At 36.0% G+C, this 16,469-nt stretch overlaps 1 protein-coding gene across 5 annotated transcripts in view; it reads left to right on the top strand.

Annotated features, from left to right (window-relative positions):
• Positions 1-16,469, top strand: part of RAPGEF2 (Rap guanine nucleotide exchange factor 2) — a 169,484-nt gene that overhangs the window by 126,596 nt on the left and 26,419 nt on the right. For all 5 annotated transcript variants that reach the window (XM_054383180.1, XM_054383181.1, XM_054383182.1 and 2 more), the window contains 9 exons: positions 47-178; positions 7,478-7,655; positions 9,337-9,473; positions 9,896-10,054; positions 11,746-11,898; positions 12,232-12,396; positions 14,599-14,706; positions 14,798-15,001; positions 15,089-15,197. In XM_054383180.1, the coding sequence (XP_054239155.1) occupies positions 47-178; positions 7,478-7,655; positions 9,337-9,473; positions 9,896-10,054; positions 11,746-11,898; positions 12,232-12,396; positions 14,599-14,706; positions 14,798-15,001; positions 15,089-15,197 (1,345 nt within the window). The remainder of the gene's footprint in view (positions 1-46; positions 179-7,477; positions 7,656-9,336; positions 9,474-9,895; positions 10,055-11,745; positions 11,899-12,231; positions 12,397-14,598; positions 14,707-14,797; positions 15,002-15,088; positions 15,198-16,469) is intronic.

Below are 16,469 nucleotides of genomic sequence, written 5' to 3'. Positions count from 1 at the left end.
ATTATTTGCTCAAATAGTAATGATGCTTTTTCTGCTCCACCTATAGCTTCCTGCAGATTTCACAAAGCTGCACCTTACTGACAGTCTCCACCCACAGGTGACCCACGTTTCATCTAGTCACTCAGGATGTAGCATCACTAGTGATTCAGGAAGCAGCAGCCTTTCTGACATCTACCAGGTAAGAATGGAATGGATGCTGATGGGAGGTGCAATTGCCAACGTTTTTGATGTTAATAGCTTAACACACATCCTATTCTAAAGTTTTTTGTCTGAAGAAGCACACAGTAGACTTCAAAAAATTTTTTTATTTGAATTGAAGTAGTTTCAAGGACTGATCCACCAAGTACTATATCTGATATTTGAAAACCCAACAAGTAATCTGCAGTGTAGTTACATGACTTATATTGCCGTATCTTGTCAGGGTCTGAGTCAGCACCGTAGGGATGTAGTGTTCTGCAACATTTCAGGCTTGCACTTCACGAATTTGTTTGTAATTTGTGAGTTTGAGGGAGGAAATATCCCTGAATTTCAGCATAGAGAGCTGATGCTGCTTTCCAGCACATGCCCATGGTAGGACCTAGGAGGTAAATGACTTCTGGTCCTGACTCCAGCACTTCACCTCGTCTTGTCAACTTCCCCACACTGTAAAGACGTGCTGCCAGCTTGTGGTACTGCTTTCTCTTTTGTCCATCCTGGGAAAGATGGGAAGGTTGATTTGGTGATACTCTTAAGTAGTTGTACTTCTGAGGGTGTTTTTTGTTGTAAAGCTCTGTGCTATATTTGTTAGGAGCAACTTGAGTTTTGAGAGACTTACTGTGAAACTAATCCGGAGGGGCCCATACAGTACTTGAGGATATGTGTGCTTCTTCTAAATATAATCTGGAAAAACACCTCTACGAACATAAAGTGAATCTACATCCTTCTCTTGATGTTTGCAGTTCTTGCAGTGTCAGGGGAGCATTTGTCTTGATAGGAACGTATAGCAATTTCTTATTCTAACAAAAAAAGAATGGAATCTAATTAAAATGTTGTCTTATCAAAGCAATGCTCAAAAAAAAAAACAAAACCAAACCACAAAACACTTCTATATGAATTACTGTTTACTAGAGGAGGAATTGTTTGTGTATAATGCTTCAAAAAATGCAAATGGAGCCACTTAAACAATGGGAAAAGCATCATCTGTACAAATATATATACAAGTAGAGTTGTGATCAGAGTTGTAGCACGTAGTCTTCAGATGAAGAAACTTGTAGGCTTTTTTGTGGGAGAAGATAGGCTAGAAAAAGGTTCCAGGTCAATTTAGACAATTGATTGCAATAATGCAAGGGTTTATTTTTGTGAAGAATGCCAAAGAAACTGAACACTTCATGCGTAGTATGTGCCAGTCAAATATGTTTATTGGAATCTCTTCTGAAGAGAGGATTACAGGAAAACAAGATTTAGGTTTATATACTGTGAGGGTGAAGGTGATGCAAAATCAGCTTAGTTTTCAAGTCTTCTACAGTTTTTTTCATATCTCTCATTCCAAAGATTTTCTTTCACTCTAGCATAAAAATAACAAATGCCTCTAGGGACACTGTTGTGGGTAGCTTGTAGTTATCTAGAGTAACTGTTTGACTATAAGTTGGAAGAAAAATTTTTTTCAAAGACTTTCAGCAAAACTTTCATAATTGAAAAGGATCACTGAATTTCTGAGAAATTAAAAAGATCTCCTCAACTGTACAGAAACTTAGGAGAAATACTACTTTTTGTAGTCACCATCCTGGTGTATGATTCTTACAAGTTTTGTTTACAATAATGGAATTAACAGAATGGTTGGTGTTTAGAGAGAGTTAGTGAGTTTCTGAAGTATTTGAATGGAGAACATTTATTTTTTAAATATTAATTTAAATTCATGTTTTTAATTAAAAAATCAGTTCTTGGTGATCTTACAAATATTTATGGCATCTTTAATGCCTCATTTAAAGATGGATAAGGTTCTTAAATTCTTGAATTTAACTTAATGGTACCAAGTATTGCTTGACTTAGTGATTTCTCAAATTGTGGTAAATCATTGATGCCTAACTTGAATTTCAAGTAATGTAGCATAGCAATGTTAACTTAGGTTAAAGTACTGCCCCTCTCTCCCTCCTTCCCAGCACCTCCCCCCCCAAAAAAAAAATTGTAATTTGAAGTCCCTAGGGTAAAGACAAGGATTTAAACAGAAGTACTTCTTAAACCAAGAGCTTGCATCAGTCATTCTTTGTTTGCCTTTTAATTCTCTCCCAAGTGATTATTCAAAACCAGTAAATGACAACCAAGTCATCTATTTGAGTTTTTATTCCAAATGTAAGAGGTTTTAAGTGAAGTTCAGTATCTTTGTTCCTCTCATTCTTATTTTCTGTATAAAATGGCATTTTTCTGTTCAGAAGGGTGGACTTCTGTTCATTATGGCCATCTTATCTTGCAAATGATAAATGTTTTCTTCTTCTAGATTATACTAAATTAAACTTTGTTTAAATCTGAGGTAATGATGTGTCATGTTTTGCGTCCTAGTAAGTTTTAGGTCTCTAGCGTTAAGAGCAGTTGTTTGCAGTGAAAATACGTTCATGGCCTTGTATGATTTTTTTTTTTTTTAATAAATCATGAGGCTGAATCTTCAGATGCTTTCAGCACTGAGCTGAGAATATTTCCTTTTAAATATTAATGCTGTAACTAAATTTGTTTGTCAGATATGGCACATAAAAGAACTTCTTTTAGAATAAGTAGTGCTTACCAAAATTAAATAATTCTTTGTGTTTACTCCACCCAAGCCTCTAAAGCATTTCAGATGCTGATTAGTCAAGTCCTTAAATGTTGTTACTTTTGTTTTAGGAAACAAGTTCAAAAAGTGACAAACTCTGCAGTGTGATTGGAGAGGAAGGAGATGCTGAATGTTAATGGATTGTGTGCCAGCTTATGTTTGCCAAGAACAATACTTTGTCTTGTATTGACTTGACAAAGAAAATTGTTCACTGCTACTTCTCTTGCTTAGTTAATGTTTCCTCTGTGGAGGTATATACCTGTTCCTATATGCTCCTAAATGCTTCCTGAACCTGTCATGTATATTACCAGATGATGATCCTGGTTTAAGAGCGAGATTTAAACCTCAGGTGTTTAGTGAGATTCAAGTGAAAGGGTATTATTCCATCTCCCTTTCTTGAAAAAGCTTTATTGTGTTGGCTCAGCTCTTTCCTTTGCCAGTGTTTCTTTGCCTTATCCTGTCCTTAACCTGGTGGCTTCCTGCCAGCTCTGTGTGCCTGCTGGTATCTGCCAGATACTCCCATCAGTACAGGAAACCAAAAACATCCTTTCTGAGACCCTCCCAGGATGTGAGTGTTGCTTGGAAATTTTCAAGATGTCAGCTTTGTTTTCTCACAAGTCTGATATGGTAACTCGAAGAAGAAAGGTCCACCTTCCTTTCAGACAGTCTCCCTGAGAGAGTCCAAATCTTTATCTCTCAAACCAAATAGTCTATGCAGCTTGCCCAATATGTTGTTGTATGAAAAACAAAGTTTTACATTAAGTCAGTCTTTCTGACTATATCAGCCTCAGCAGTGCAGGGCTCTGGGTAATGCAAGGATGTCAGAAAAGGTCAGGTAACTAGGTCCTGCTGAACTTAACAGCTTTGGCTGAGTCCTGTGCAGTACCTTAGCACTCCTGAGTTCAGGTTCTCTAATCTATAACCTAGGAGTAACTTTCATCAGAGTCACTGACCTGTATGCCTGTGGTCTCAGGAAATGTTACTCCATTTTGAGAAAGTGGCCACCACTTGGTGATAGGGGAGGACCAGTGTATGGTAGCTGGATTATTACATTTTTTCATCTGTTGGGAGGACAAACTCCTGTGACAGATGCGGGATGCTGTGGCATATATTTTGTAACAGATAACGAAAGAATGAATGAGAAAGAAAAGTAAAAATCTTAAGACTGAAGTTGTTTTAAGGTATTTTATGGCCATTCGCACTCATGTTAGTAGAGTATGAAAAAATCTGACTATATTAGATTTGTATGATTTGTGTGCATGTTATAGAATTTGTTGTTATATTTGATTACTTAACATACGTAATATAATTAAATGGTTTGCTTTTTATAGCAATTTATTTATATTTTCAGTTTTGACTAACGACTTGAAACCTAATGTAAAACAAAACCCCAGCGATATATTAGTCTGTGGAAATGCTAGATGTAATGTGCCTGTGTAATGACAGGAGAAAATATTTCAAGCTAGTGAAACTTTTGCGCATGATTTCACAAGGGATACGTAGTTCCAGTGTTCTTGGTGTTGTGAATCAATATCATCTTATAAATGATGAACTATAAAAGAAAATTTTTACTAATAAACCTTCTTAATTTTTTAGTTTACGTTTCAGCCCTTAAACTACAATGATTGAAAAATAAGATAGGGGTGTGGTGGGTTTTTTGAGCTGAATTTGGCTGCTTGCTTTATTGGTTTTGTGGACTTAAGGACTAGACAATGTATTTCTGGTGTGCATAAGTATCTTCTATGCTTTTGAAATTTTTTTCTGGTATTTTTCTCTTGCACAGTTAGATATTTTGGGTTGTCGATTGTGACATCAGTCATCAAGGGGACTTGCTATTCAGGCTTTGGAGAGACATTGTTTTGTACTTGAAGCTACAACCAGTATTTTTTTCACATGCAACTTCTTTATATTTAAGTGATGCTAATTTCTCTTACTACCCAAGAAACAAAGGACAACATACATCTGTGAAAGCACCCTTGAAGTACACTTAGCTTAGAGCCTTGGAACGCTCTAAGCTATTATGACTGTAGTACAAGTTCTGTTGGGTATTCATCTTCTGTTCTGGATTTTCTGCTGCTGAGGTGTATAAGGAAGCTTTATATCCTCAAAGGAGCTAATCAAGATTCTTCCTTTAGTTTTACACTGTCCTGTGTGGGCATCCTTGATTTTTTTTTTTTTTTTTTCCTAACATGAAGTGGTGCAAAAGTACTTGAAATAGGTGTGTTATGAAGTTTAGTGTGTCAGCAGGAGAACCTTGAGTATTGTCATACTTGATGCTACTAAGCTTAAAGAAGCTATTTGCTATTCTTTGTAGATAAATTAGTTTGTGCTTTTAAAATTAAAAAAGATCAAAACATTCTTAATAATGTAACAAAGCTCATGCAAAACATTTTGCATGTATGAACTGAGAAGGAGTCCCTGTGGGATTAATTGTTTGATTCTTTACTACTCTGAATGCATATTGCCTGTGTGGAAAGACTGTGTTTGTATTCCGCTGCTAATTTTTGCATAACCATTTTTTCCTCAAAAGATCAAGTTTATTTTTAAAGGTTAAATTCATAGTTTTTCTTGTTACTGTACGAATGATTACATTCAGTTCTGAGCTTCTTTGTAGCAATGAGTTACATTTTTGGGTAACTAGCAAGTTAGAAATAATTGCTTTATTCAATTTCCACCATTTACTTCAGTTGTAAAAGAGATTGAATTAGCACTGTAAAAAAGTGAAATCTTCAGGAAATACTTATAACCTTCAATTGTTTTCAGAACATACATTAAAAATTATATAATTGCACTTAATTTGCATGAGAATTTTTTTTAAATAGCATCAACTTTTCATGATAATAGAGCTTCCACTTCTGATGGGTTTTGGTCTCCTGTTTAAGACAGTCAAATAACTTGCCTTAATCAGTTTTGTAGAATATGTCAAATTATGTAGTTTAGCATATGTGACTAAATTTAATTCTGCATTCATCTTATCAATGTGCTTTTGAGAACTTATTCTGCATAGTTAGGAGAGGCGCTTGTTGGGAAGATTTGCAGAACTGACTCATGAATTAATCAGTCCTACTGTCACTGGAATTGTCACTGTTGGAGACTTGATTCTAACAGATTGTTTCATAAGCTGCATCTCTACTGACTCATCATTGTTAATTTTTCCACCAGTCGCTTTTGATGAAGGCTATTTTGTAAGAGTTCTTAGAGCAACTATTTCAAATATAGAGAACATGCAGAACATTAAGACTGCGAATGAAAATACTGTCAGAGCTATTGACTTTGTGATTTGTTTGTATGCCTGCATAACATCCTTCTTTATCCTGCTTAAGAAATGCTCAGCAATTTTTCTTTAAAAACACACAAACAAGCAAAACACAGTGAGAATAATTTCAATATTGTGTAGATGCTGCTATGTTTTTATATTAGCCAGACCCTGTTACACAAGTTGTGTTGTACTGTGTGACAGCAGCGTTTAAGAATGACGCTAGCTGCGCTGATTTGTCTCCAGCCATATGCTACCATTCATAAAGTGGCTTTGTAAAATGGCATTAAAGTAACAGATGTCAGCCACAGCCAGTGAGGTAGGAATAGGGAAGATGATTCTACGGAAGTACTGATGTTATTTGTCTTACTTTCTCTGTGTTTTGGAGGGCGACCTAGTTTTGAAGGGGGTTTTTGTGTGTTTTGTTGGTTTTTTGTTTTTTTTTTTTTTTTTTTTTTTTTTTATCAGTGTGAGAGACAGATCGATAGAACAGTCTTTAGTAGCAGTGTTTGCCCCATGGAGTATTTTTAAGGCAGACAGGAATTCATTCTGTTTTCTGTCTCAGAAAGACACACTCCCTGTGAAGTGTGTGAAACTTGATTTCTCCAGCATTAGAAAAATTGGCATTAGAAACTTGCATTCCCTTTAAAGTTGTTGTAGTTGAGCCTTGGGAGCTGTGAGAAACAAATTATTGTGGGCTTTATTAATTAATAAATTTGGTCTTAAATTAAAAAAAAATAATTTGGTCTTAAAACCAAATCATTAAAATGTACTTACCTTTAGGTGCGATACTAATGACATCAGGCTATGTATGGACTATGTTGTCCTTCAGTTTAACACAATTTAAAGGAGGTTAAGTTTGGTAGATGTTCTATGTAATTCATCTGTGGCATTTAAGCAGTGACTTCACATTTTTTCTATATTTGTAAATTTTTACACAGCTTATCAGCAAATGAAAGCTGTATTTCACCAGGAACTGTAAAAGAAAAATACAGTCCTTGGTTGCTGGCAGGTAGCAAAATTCCTGTAGAGTTTTGATGCCATACCTATTTCAAAAAAACTACATACTTAAAATGACATTGCATCCCTAAGTGTCTGAAAAATTGAAGTCAGGACAGGAACTGAAAATGTATATTCAGCTAATATTCTAAGAAATTGTGCCTTGAAATAAAACTGCCTTCAATTCCCTCAAGACCTACTAATTAAGTCGTGTCTGTTGAATCCTGTTTATGTGTGGCTGATTGAAAAAAATGTTAAAAGCCCTTTTTAAACAGTGGTTTTGATTAATTGTTAGCTGTTTTTAAAAGATATGTAAAGAAAAAAGCAATATAAATGTAATGATTTTGAGTGCTCTCTTAGGAGGTAGAATTAATTTCTGCATTTTTAAGGAACACATTTGAACATTTGGGTTTTTTTTCATTGTTTACATGTGAATTTAGGCTACAGAAAGTGAGGCTGGTGATATGGATCTCAGTGGGTTGCCAGAGACAGCAGTGGATTCTGAGGATGATGATGATGAAGAAGACATTGAAAGGGCATCAGATCCTTTGATGAGTAGGGATATTGTTAGAGACTGCTTGGAGAAAGACCCAATAGACAGGACAGATGACGATATTGGTAAGTATTGCAATGTAGTACTGTCCAACTTGCTTTCCTTCTCACACAGACACAAAAGAGAAATAAAAAACTCACGATGAAACTTCAAGCTTGAAAAGTAATCATTGGCTTTTGTAGTGGGTGGATTCAGTATTTATTCTGCAAGGTGATTCATAAATGCCATAAATTGAGCCAGTGAATAAGCACAGTGAAAGAAGAAAAGGAGAACCACTTTAGAACCGTGTCATGTCAACAGTAATATCAGCAGTGGATGCTTATCACATTAAAATTTTTAATTGTAAGTTGTGATGTTGTGGCTGGTTTTAGCCAGAGATACATATTTGTGTTAAATGTTGGAGCCATTAAGACCTCCACATAAATGCACATCTCATCAAACTAATTTGTTAAAATGTACAAATTGGTACGTTAAAGGCAGTGAAGAATTAGAATTCAAGTTCCTGTAATTTCCACTCTCATTTGTTTCATGTGCTGAGGTTTAATATTTTTCTTTTATCAAAGCACAACTGAATTATGATTAAGATTGATTATCAAATGATTAAGGGAATGGTTTGAGAGAGCTGATGGAGAGAAGAGAAGGCTTTGCCTGGAGAAGAGAAAGCTCAGAGAGATTTTTTCAATGTGTACAAATACCTGTTGCAAGGGTGTAAAGGAGACCAACCCAGGCTCTTTGGAGTGGTGCCTAGTGAGAGGACTAGAAGCACTGGGCACAAATTGAACACAAGAGGTTCCATGTGACCATCAAGAAATACTTCTTTTACTGTGTCCAAGCGCTACACAGGTGTGCCAGAGAGGCAATATAGTGGTCTCCCTCTTTTGGAGATATTTAAAACCCACCTGGACACAGTCCTGGGCCACTGGCTGTTGATGGCCCTGCTTGAGCAGAAAAGTTTGACCGGATGGCCCCTAGAAGTCCTTTCCAATCTCAACCATTCAGTGGTTCTGGTAAATAAAAATATAGGAAAAAGATGGGGTCCTATTGACTAGTTTCAGTAATTTTTTTTTTTTTTTAGATCAAACTAAATGGCAAAATATCTGGCATCTAGGGTGTATAATCCCTTAGCAGACCTACTAAGAAAGATGAAGTTATGTTATTGTGAATGATGTAAAAGACCTAAAATACAGAAGTTCACTGTTGAGTACAAGTGCAGCTCCAATGGATGCAGAAAGTGCAGCAGCAGTAGTCACCTACAACACTAATTTCATCTGGCCCATATAAGAGGAACTTTGTGAATCTGCTATATGACACTCAAGGCCAATTTACTGTTAACTCTAGCCTAGCAGGAGATAGCTTTACCAATGAATTTGCTCAGTTTTGTGAAATTTCCCTTCTTATTGTTTTGCTGTGTTTTATGTAGGCCTGTCATAGTCTTAAGGGAGTTATTGCCCTGGCTGGAGTATTACAAATATCACTGTTTGTATTCAGAGCTCTCAGTTACATTACAATTCTTCCATTATGCTGACTTTTACTTTGCAGGACTTCTATTGACGATATGACCAGCTAGTCTGTGTCTACAAAATACCCAGTAATTACAACAGGCCACTGTATATGATTTATTAGTATACAGCAACGATTGTGCAGCATTTTAGCTTAAGTAGCCTCAGGCATCTTGCTGAAGAGAACTGTCTTTACTGTGCTTTGTTGTTTTGACATGCACGACTCTGTGGGCTTTTTCTCCTTCAGAACAACTATTGGAATTCATGCATCAATTGCCTGCTTTTGCCAACATGACAATGTCAGTGAGGAGAGAGCTCTGTGCTGTAATGGTGTTTGCAGTCGTGGAGAGAGCAGGAACTATTGTACTAAACGATGGGGAAGAGGTCAGTAGAAGTTGGTTTTGAATCTCCTATTATACCATGCATCCTAGGTTCCACAGGGTTAAGGTTTTCTGTTCTTACTTAAACAAAAAAGTAATGCTGAATAAGCAAATTCAGACTCATTCTGTTCTGGATTATTTGAAAGCTTTTATTTAAACACTAATTTCTTAGATAATAAAAGCATACACAAACTCTTAACACTAAAGATGAACTTAAGATCCCAGTTTTCTTGAGCTGGATACAGCTACACACTGAAGGTTAGACTACATTATAAATATTTTTAGTAGATACTAAAAAAGAACTTTTTTTTAATGGTAAGGGTTGTATCTACAGAATATCTGCATGAGGGTTGTATCCGTATAGTATGATATTACATCATTAAGTGATTCAGTCTTCATCTGTCCTGCAACATTTTTGATTTGTAGCTGGATTCCTGGTCAGTCATTTTGAACGGCTCTGTGGAAGTGACATACCCTGATGGAAGAACAGAGATACTCTGCATGGGAAACAGTTTTGGTGTTTCTCCTACCATGGAAAAGGAATATATGAAAGGAGTAATGAGAACCAAAGTGGATGACTGTCAGGTAGAGTGTCAGACTGTAATACATGCAAAATCACATATGTTTAGGCATAATGCAACTTGATAGCCAGACATGGTTTTATTTTGAATTTATGTAAAATATCTAATTTGAATTTATGTAAAATCTCTAATGGTGCAACCCTGTACAATAGCTGAGAAACACAACTTCTGCATACCCATTCTGCTAAAATGAATTCTCTTCATCTGGATAGGGATCATTTTGGAGGAAGAGGTTTGTCTGTATGTTTTCTCCAGAACATGAGGTTCAGCAGCCTGTTGCATACATCCGATTCCTCAGACTTTCCCTTAGCAGGATCTCTAGGTCCATTAGCCATTGCAGGTTCTTTTACAATTAATAGCCATTCTTCTTTACTTAATTTGGTTACTGAATCTTAAAGTAATACAAGTTCTATCTCCCATGGTTTGAGTGGAATATCTTCTGATTTCAGCTCATCTGACCTTTCAAGGAAAGTGTCTTGATGTTTACTCTAACACAGGCAGTCAGATGTACTGAATGCTTCTCATGATGTGAAACTACTAGGCTAATTTGGAAATGCAGTTGCTATTTGCTTATTCCTATCCGAAAGATAATAACCAAGCTCTGGGAAAATTAGGCATTTAACTTGGTTCTAATGGCTAATTAAGCCTCCACCAGATGTACTTTGAAATGGGTGTAAATGTATATTAATGGAGTCACCTGGTTTAATTTGCCTATCCAGAAAGCATGTCAGTGGTATTTTGATAGGATAGTATTTTGCAACTAATCCAAACTATAGGACTTGTGTTTCAGCTACTATTAGTGCTGGAAATAGAAGAGGTGTGTACATGAATTAGAAAGAATGCAGAAGAAAATATCTCTGTGAATCTCATGCCTTTGTCTTAAGTATGTACATGATGGTTTAACGACTTTCCAGTCAGAAGAAGTACAGCTATTTCCTTTCAGTTAAATACATGAGCTAATGTAAGACAGTTTAACCTTACCCCTGAAAAGAGACAGTGGTATAAAACTTCTAATAAGTTATAGAAGGCAATTCATAGTATGTACATTATTTTCTTGTTCTAAGCTTTTGTGGGTGGTCTTACTTATATTTGTATAGTGTAGGTGCTAGGAATATTCTTAAAGTATTTATTCTTACACTTATTCTTGGCCGAGCAGGTTATTGTGGAAAATATTTTTCCTGCTGTATACTTTAGAAGTAATTTATTTCTGTGTGCTAACACTTGTATAATTGAATAAATCCTAGTTTTCTTAATGATTTACTTTAATAATACCTATGAAAAATGAAAGTTATTTACAATAGTAATAAGCACAAAACATACAAGGTAGGTTCTTCTTTCTTTGCCTTCCTAAATGCCACACAAAAGCTTGCATAGGAGAATGGTAGGATACTAAGCTTCATGTCTAGGAGAGAGGAGGTCAAAGCTGCTAAACAAAAGTGGCCAATAATGCTAAATCATTTTGCTTTTTTGAATCTCGGTCCCTTCTGACTGCAAGACTGTAGTGGAAGTACAGTGCTTACTGCAGTGTGTTCACCTGCTTACTACAGCTGAAATACTGGAAAGACATCTGGCATGCTGCAGGTTAAGAAACTGCTTGATCTTTTCTATTAATAGACTGCTTGCATCTTAAGTCTAAGTGCTTTTCTGAAGATTTTACCTTTTAATACTGATTCTTTTAATAATGATTCTTTCCAGTTTGTTTGTATAGCCCAGCAAGATTACTGCCGCATCCTCAATCAAGTGGAAAAGAACATGCAGAAGGTAGAAGAGGAAGGGGAGATTGTGATGGTGAAGGAGCACAGGGAGCTTGATCGTACTGGCACAAGAAAGGGTCACATTGTCATCAAGGTAAAAGCAGGAGTGTATTGCAGAATTAGTAGGTGCTTTATGAGCTTCTTAACTTGGCAAGTTAGGTCCACGATTGTGTGAGACATATTACATATTTGAAAATAGATCATATTTCAAGGTTTTGTCCTTATGCACAGTGATAGCTATGTGATTTCTATAGAAATTAATTACATTGGTTTGTACATTTCTTGTTACAGTGGTTGAGCTGTTAGGTTTGCATAGTCAGATAGATGCCAGTATTCTTTCTAGTGCAGTGCAGCTTCAGTATGTTACAAGAAAACAAGTTTACACTGAAAATTTACTTTAATAACGAAGATTATTTTGTTTTTATAGGGAACATCTGAAAGGTTAACAATGCATTTGGTGGAAGAGCACTCTGTGGTAGATCCAACATTTATAGAAGACTTCTTGTTGACGTATCGGACCTTTCTTTCCAGCCCAATGGAAGTGGGCAGGAAGTTGTTGGAGTGGTTCAATGACCCCAGCCTCAGGGATAAGGTTAAAATCCCCTGAATTACATACTTGTTACCATTTGCACTGAAGTACAGACTTTTAACATAAGAGAGGTTTTAGAGAGAATGACTAAACAAATAGCTGGTGACATAGTTTAATGGCAGAATATATAAAACCAAGTATATTTTTTTCCCTTATTTATTAATGTACTCAGGCAAGGTAAATTAGTTGTGTTTTAATAGCAATGCTTTTACAACGTAATTTAATTGTTTGCAAGTATAAGGAAAGCTTTTTTCCAATAATCAGTACTTTTATTTAATTTATTAGAATTCTATTGTGTCCTGAATTTGGAGCATATAGTAAGTTCTGTGCTTTTCATCCATAATACTTTTTAACACAACTTGGCAAACGTTTTGTGGTTAGTTTATTTTTATATAAGGGAACTGGAAAAATATAGCCATTGTTAAGAATCTGTTGAATGGTTTGGGTTGGAAAGGACCTCAAAAGGTCATCTAGTCCAACCCCCTGCAGTGAGCATAGATATCCTCCATTAAATCAGGTTGCCCAGAGTCCCATCAAGCCTGACCTTGAATTCATCTCCAAGGATGGGGCCTCAACTACCTCCCTGGGTGACCTATTCCAGTGCTCCACTACACTCATAGTAAAGAACTTCCTCCTCACATCCAACCTAAATCTGCTCTTCTCTAATTTAAAACCATTTCCCGTTGTCCTATAACTACAGGATTTTGTAAACAGTCCCTTTTCAGCCTTCTTGTAGACCCTCTTCAGGTACTGGAAGGCCACTATTAGGTCTCCCCAGAGTCTTCTTTTCTCCAGGTTGAACAACCAACCCAAATACAAGAAAGCAGTCAAATATCCTGTTCCCTAAACAAACCTGCCACGATGGAAGAATAAAGCCCTGTATATCCAGTTTTGGCAAACTATCTACTGAGACTGTACTTCACTTTGTAATGCTTTATTTTCACTTGTATGCAACTTTCTCATATATAAATACCTAGTATAAATTTCCAGTTTTTTTTTGCAAATTTGAAACCAAGGAAATTATATCAGTGAGGTTAAAAAGAAATTTGGTTTTCAACTTTTACTTAAATCAGGGTATTTTTTCTAGAAATGCTAGTATGTCTTTGCCTTGGAGGAAGGATCTTACAGTTGTCAGAGAGGATAGGCTTTGAACCTAATACTGTTTAGCATAGGCTTGTACAGCTTCAGAGCTATAATGTTGGAGTTCATCTTTAAACTTATTTTTCTGGTCCTGCAATGGATAATCCCCTTAGCCTCTGTAAAAGCATGAGCCAGCACAGTTGCTGGTATCAGGTTTGAAAACAGAGCAGCTCTTTCTTTTGTTGTCTATATATAATAACCAACCCTTTTGACATCCTGGAGCACTGACAGAATGGCAGGAGTCAGAACAGCTTGGGACAAGTACAGAAAAGCAAGTGGGGAACAAGGATTCTGGAGGATCTTGACTGTTTTGTGTTAAGGGCTGATAGGCAGTGAAGAGAGGTAAAAGGGAGAGTAAAAATTCCTGAGAATGGTCAGTTCTCAGTAATAATCAGACTGGCACATGTTTTCCTGATAGTCATAGTTGCTTGGAGGAAGTAGGGAAAGTGAAGAAAGGAGGAGTGGTAAACTGGAAGATTGACTCAGAAAACAAATTGCAAGTGTTTGCTGTTAAAATCTTTTTCCTGCATCTCAGAACAGCTCCTATCCTTGCCTTTTAAAACATACAATATCTCTTCTACACAGGTAAATGCCTAATGAAGTTAATGGTGGCTTATATAAAGACTTGTGAGATTGAAGAATAAATATTAAGCAGTATTGGAAGCTTTATGATAGTGTGCTTGAAGAGTTAAGCAGATTTAGAAATGTACATGAACAGGAAATTGTTGTTTTATGTCAGAAATGGATCTATCTCATTGCCTTGTACCTGTGTGCTCTGTTTCTTACTCAATCAAATTTGATATAGCCAGTGATAATTTTGTCTCATTATATTCTTTATGAAATACAACATACAATTGCTTATACAAGTGAAAATAATTAATACTTTGTTCTGTGCTGCTAAAAAATTGCACATTAGTAAAGTTAAGTTTGAGGGTGTACTTATAATATATAGGATTCCAATGGAAATTTACAGGGGCTTTAAGAAGCAGTATTTTTGAAGGACATGGCACTAGTGCTCTTCTGAGTATTCCTGGAGAATATTTGAATTATTGATTAATTTTTCAGGTTACACGGGTAGTATTGTTGTGGGTGAACAACCACTTCAATGATTTTGAAGGAGATCCTGCTATGACTCGATTTCTGGAAGAATTTGAGAACAATTTGGAGAGGGAGGTAAGAATTGAGGGAGTTTTATGACAATTTAGGATGGCAGGAAGAAGCCAGACTGCTGTTACACATCACTCATCATACTTTTCTCTTGTAGAAAATGGGTGGACATTTGAGGCTGTTAAATATTGCTTGTGCTGCTAAAGCAAAACGAAGATTAATAACCTTAACAAAGCCATCTCGAGAAGCTCCTTTGCCTTTCATCTTGCTGGGAGGGTCAGAAAAGGGATTTGGAATCTTTGTTGACAGTGTAGATTTTGGTAGCAAAGCTACAGAAGCAGGCTTGAAACGTGGAGACCAGGTACGCAATTCTAAAATGTCATATTGCTCTTTTTAATTTCTTTTATCTTTGTTAAATAAAAATAACACTACCTGTTGGTATTTTTAGATACTAGAAGTGAATGGTCAAAACTTTGAAAACATTCAGCTGTCAAAAGCCATGGAAATCCTGAGAAATAACACACATCTGTCTATCACTGTGAAAACCAATTTATTTGGTAAGATTGTACACGATTTTTTTGTTCTAAATTTTGTTCTAATTTAAACAGACTCTGTATGGTTTTTAATAATTTTAAATAGTGTTGTTTGAAACACTATTGCATCAGGGGTACAGAAAAAGGAAACTGGCAGGTCCTAAAATACCTTTGTTCATATTTGCAGAGAAAAAAGTATGAATAGGGTCTTCTAAGAAGTGATTTCACCTTCACTACTGCATTTTTCTGGATTACCAGGAATTACTGTGACCATTTAGCTTGAACTTAAAAATGTTTGTATGTTTTACTCCTTTCTCAAGAAAGAAGCTTCTGTTGGATTTCAATTGTTCAGTTCTGTCTACTGAATTTGCTCGTAGCTTTTCAGTCTATGCCTACAATGGATGTGGCAAGCTTAATAGACACTTTTTCACCAGCTAGGTGAAAACATTCCCTCTAGCCTCTAAATCTATTCATTTCTCCCTCTAACAAGTACTAAAGCAGTCATGAAGGAGTTTTTAAGCAGCTCAGGACCTTGGGTAGCTTCTCATAAGTAATTAGCAGTTTGTGGGTTTTGGTTTTGTGGGGTTTGGTTTGTTTTTTTTTTTTTTTTTTCCCAAGCACCGGACATTTGAATTGTTTCTGTAATTTAGTGATGTGTTCTCCAAGTACCTCTTTCAGGATCAGGTTCTTTATCACATGTAAGTGTGATGAGACAGAATGTTTCCTCAGTATGTCACTGACTGATTCTTAAATATACTTAAGTTCTCTCAAAAAATAATTTGTCAAATCTATTTCCTGGGGATTTTTAATTTTTTTTTCCTTTGCAGTAAAGATTCTGGTACTCAATTGTTCCTAAAAAATTAAGGCATTGCTTAATATATCTGTATATGTTTGTTTAGCAGTATGTGCTTGTTTCTATACGTGTAAGTTCTGTATAACAAACTCTCATACACTAGGTTTTTGGATCTCATATGTTGCTTTAGTATGTTTAAGACAAACCCCAATTTCTTTAGCAGTTGAGTTTTTCTAGGTTTTTAATCTCATTGCTCCACTGCAAATAAAGAAATTGCATCACAGTCTCAGAACAGGTACTTTCTGTGTATTGCATGCAGTATTACTTACCAACAAATCCCAAAAGGAGAGTTCACTTTTTCAGCAGTAGCATCTTATCTATATCAAATTTTTCTCGAGCCCCCAGCTCCTATTCAACATTAGAATTATTGGCTCAGGTTTCTCTCCTACAGTTTTGTGTGTCTTGAAGATTTTGAAGCCTTTTGGTGATTTACTGTGTACCTC

Source organism: Indicator indicator, chromosome 8 (assembly GCF_027791375.1).
Source record: "Indicator indicator isolate 239-I01 chromosome 8, UM_Iind_1.1, whole genome shotgun sequence".
Classification (NCBI taxonomy): Eukaryota; Metazoa; Chordata; class Aves; order Piciformes; family Indicatoridae; genus Indicator; species Indicator indicator.
This window is presented reverse-complemented; position numbering and strand designations above follow the sequence as displayed.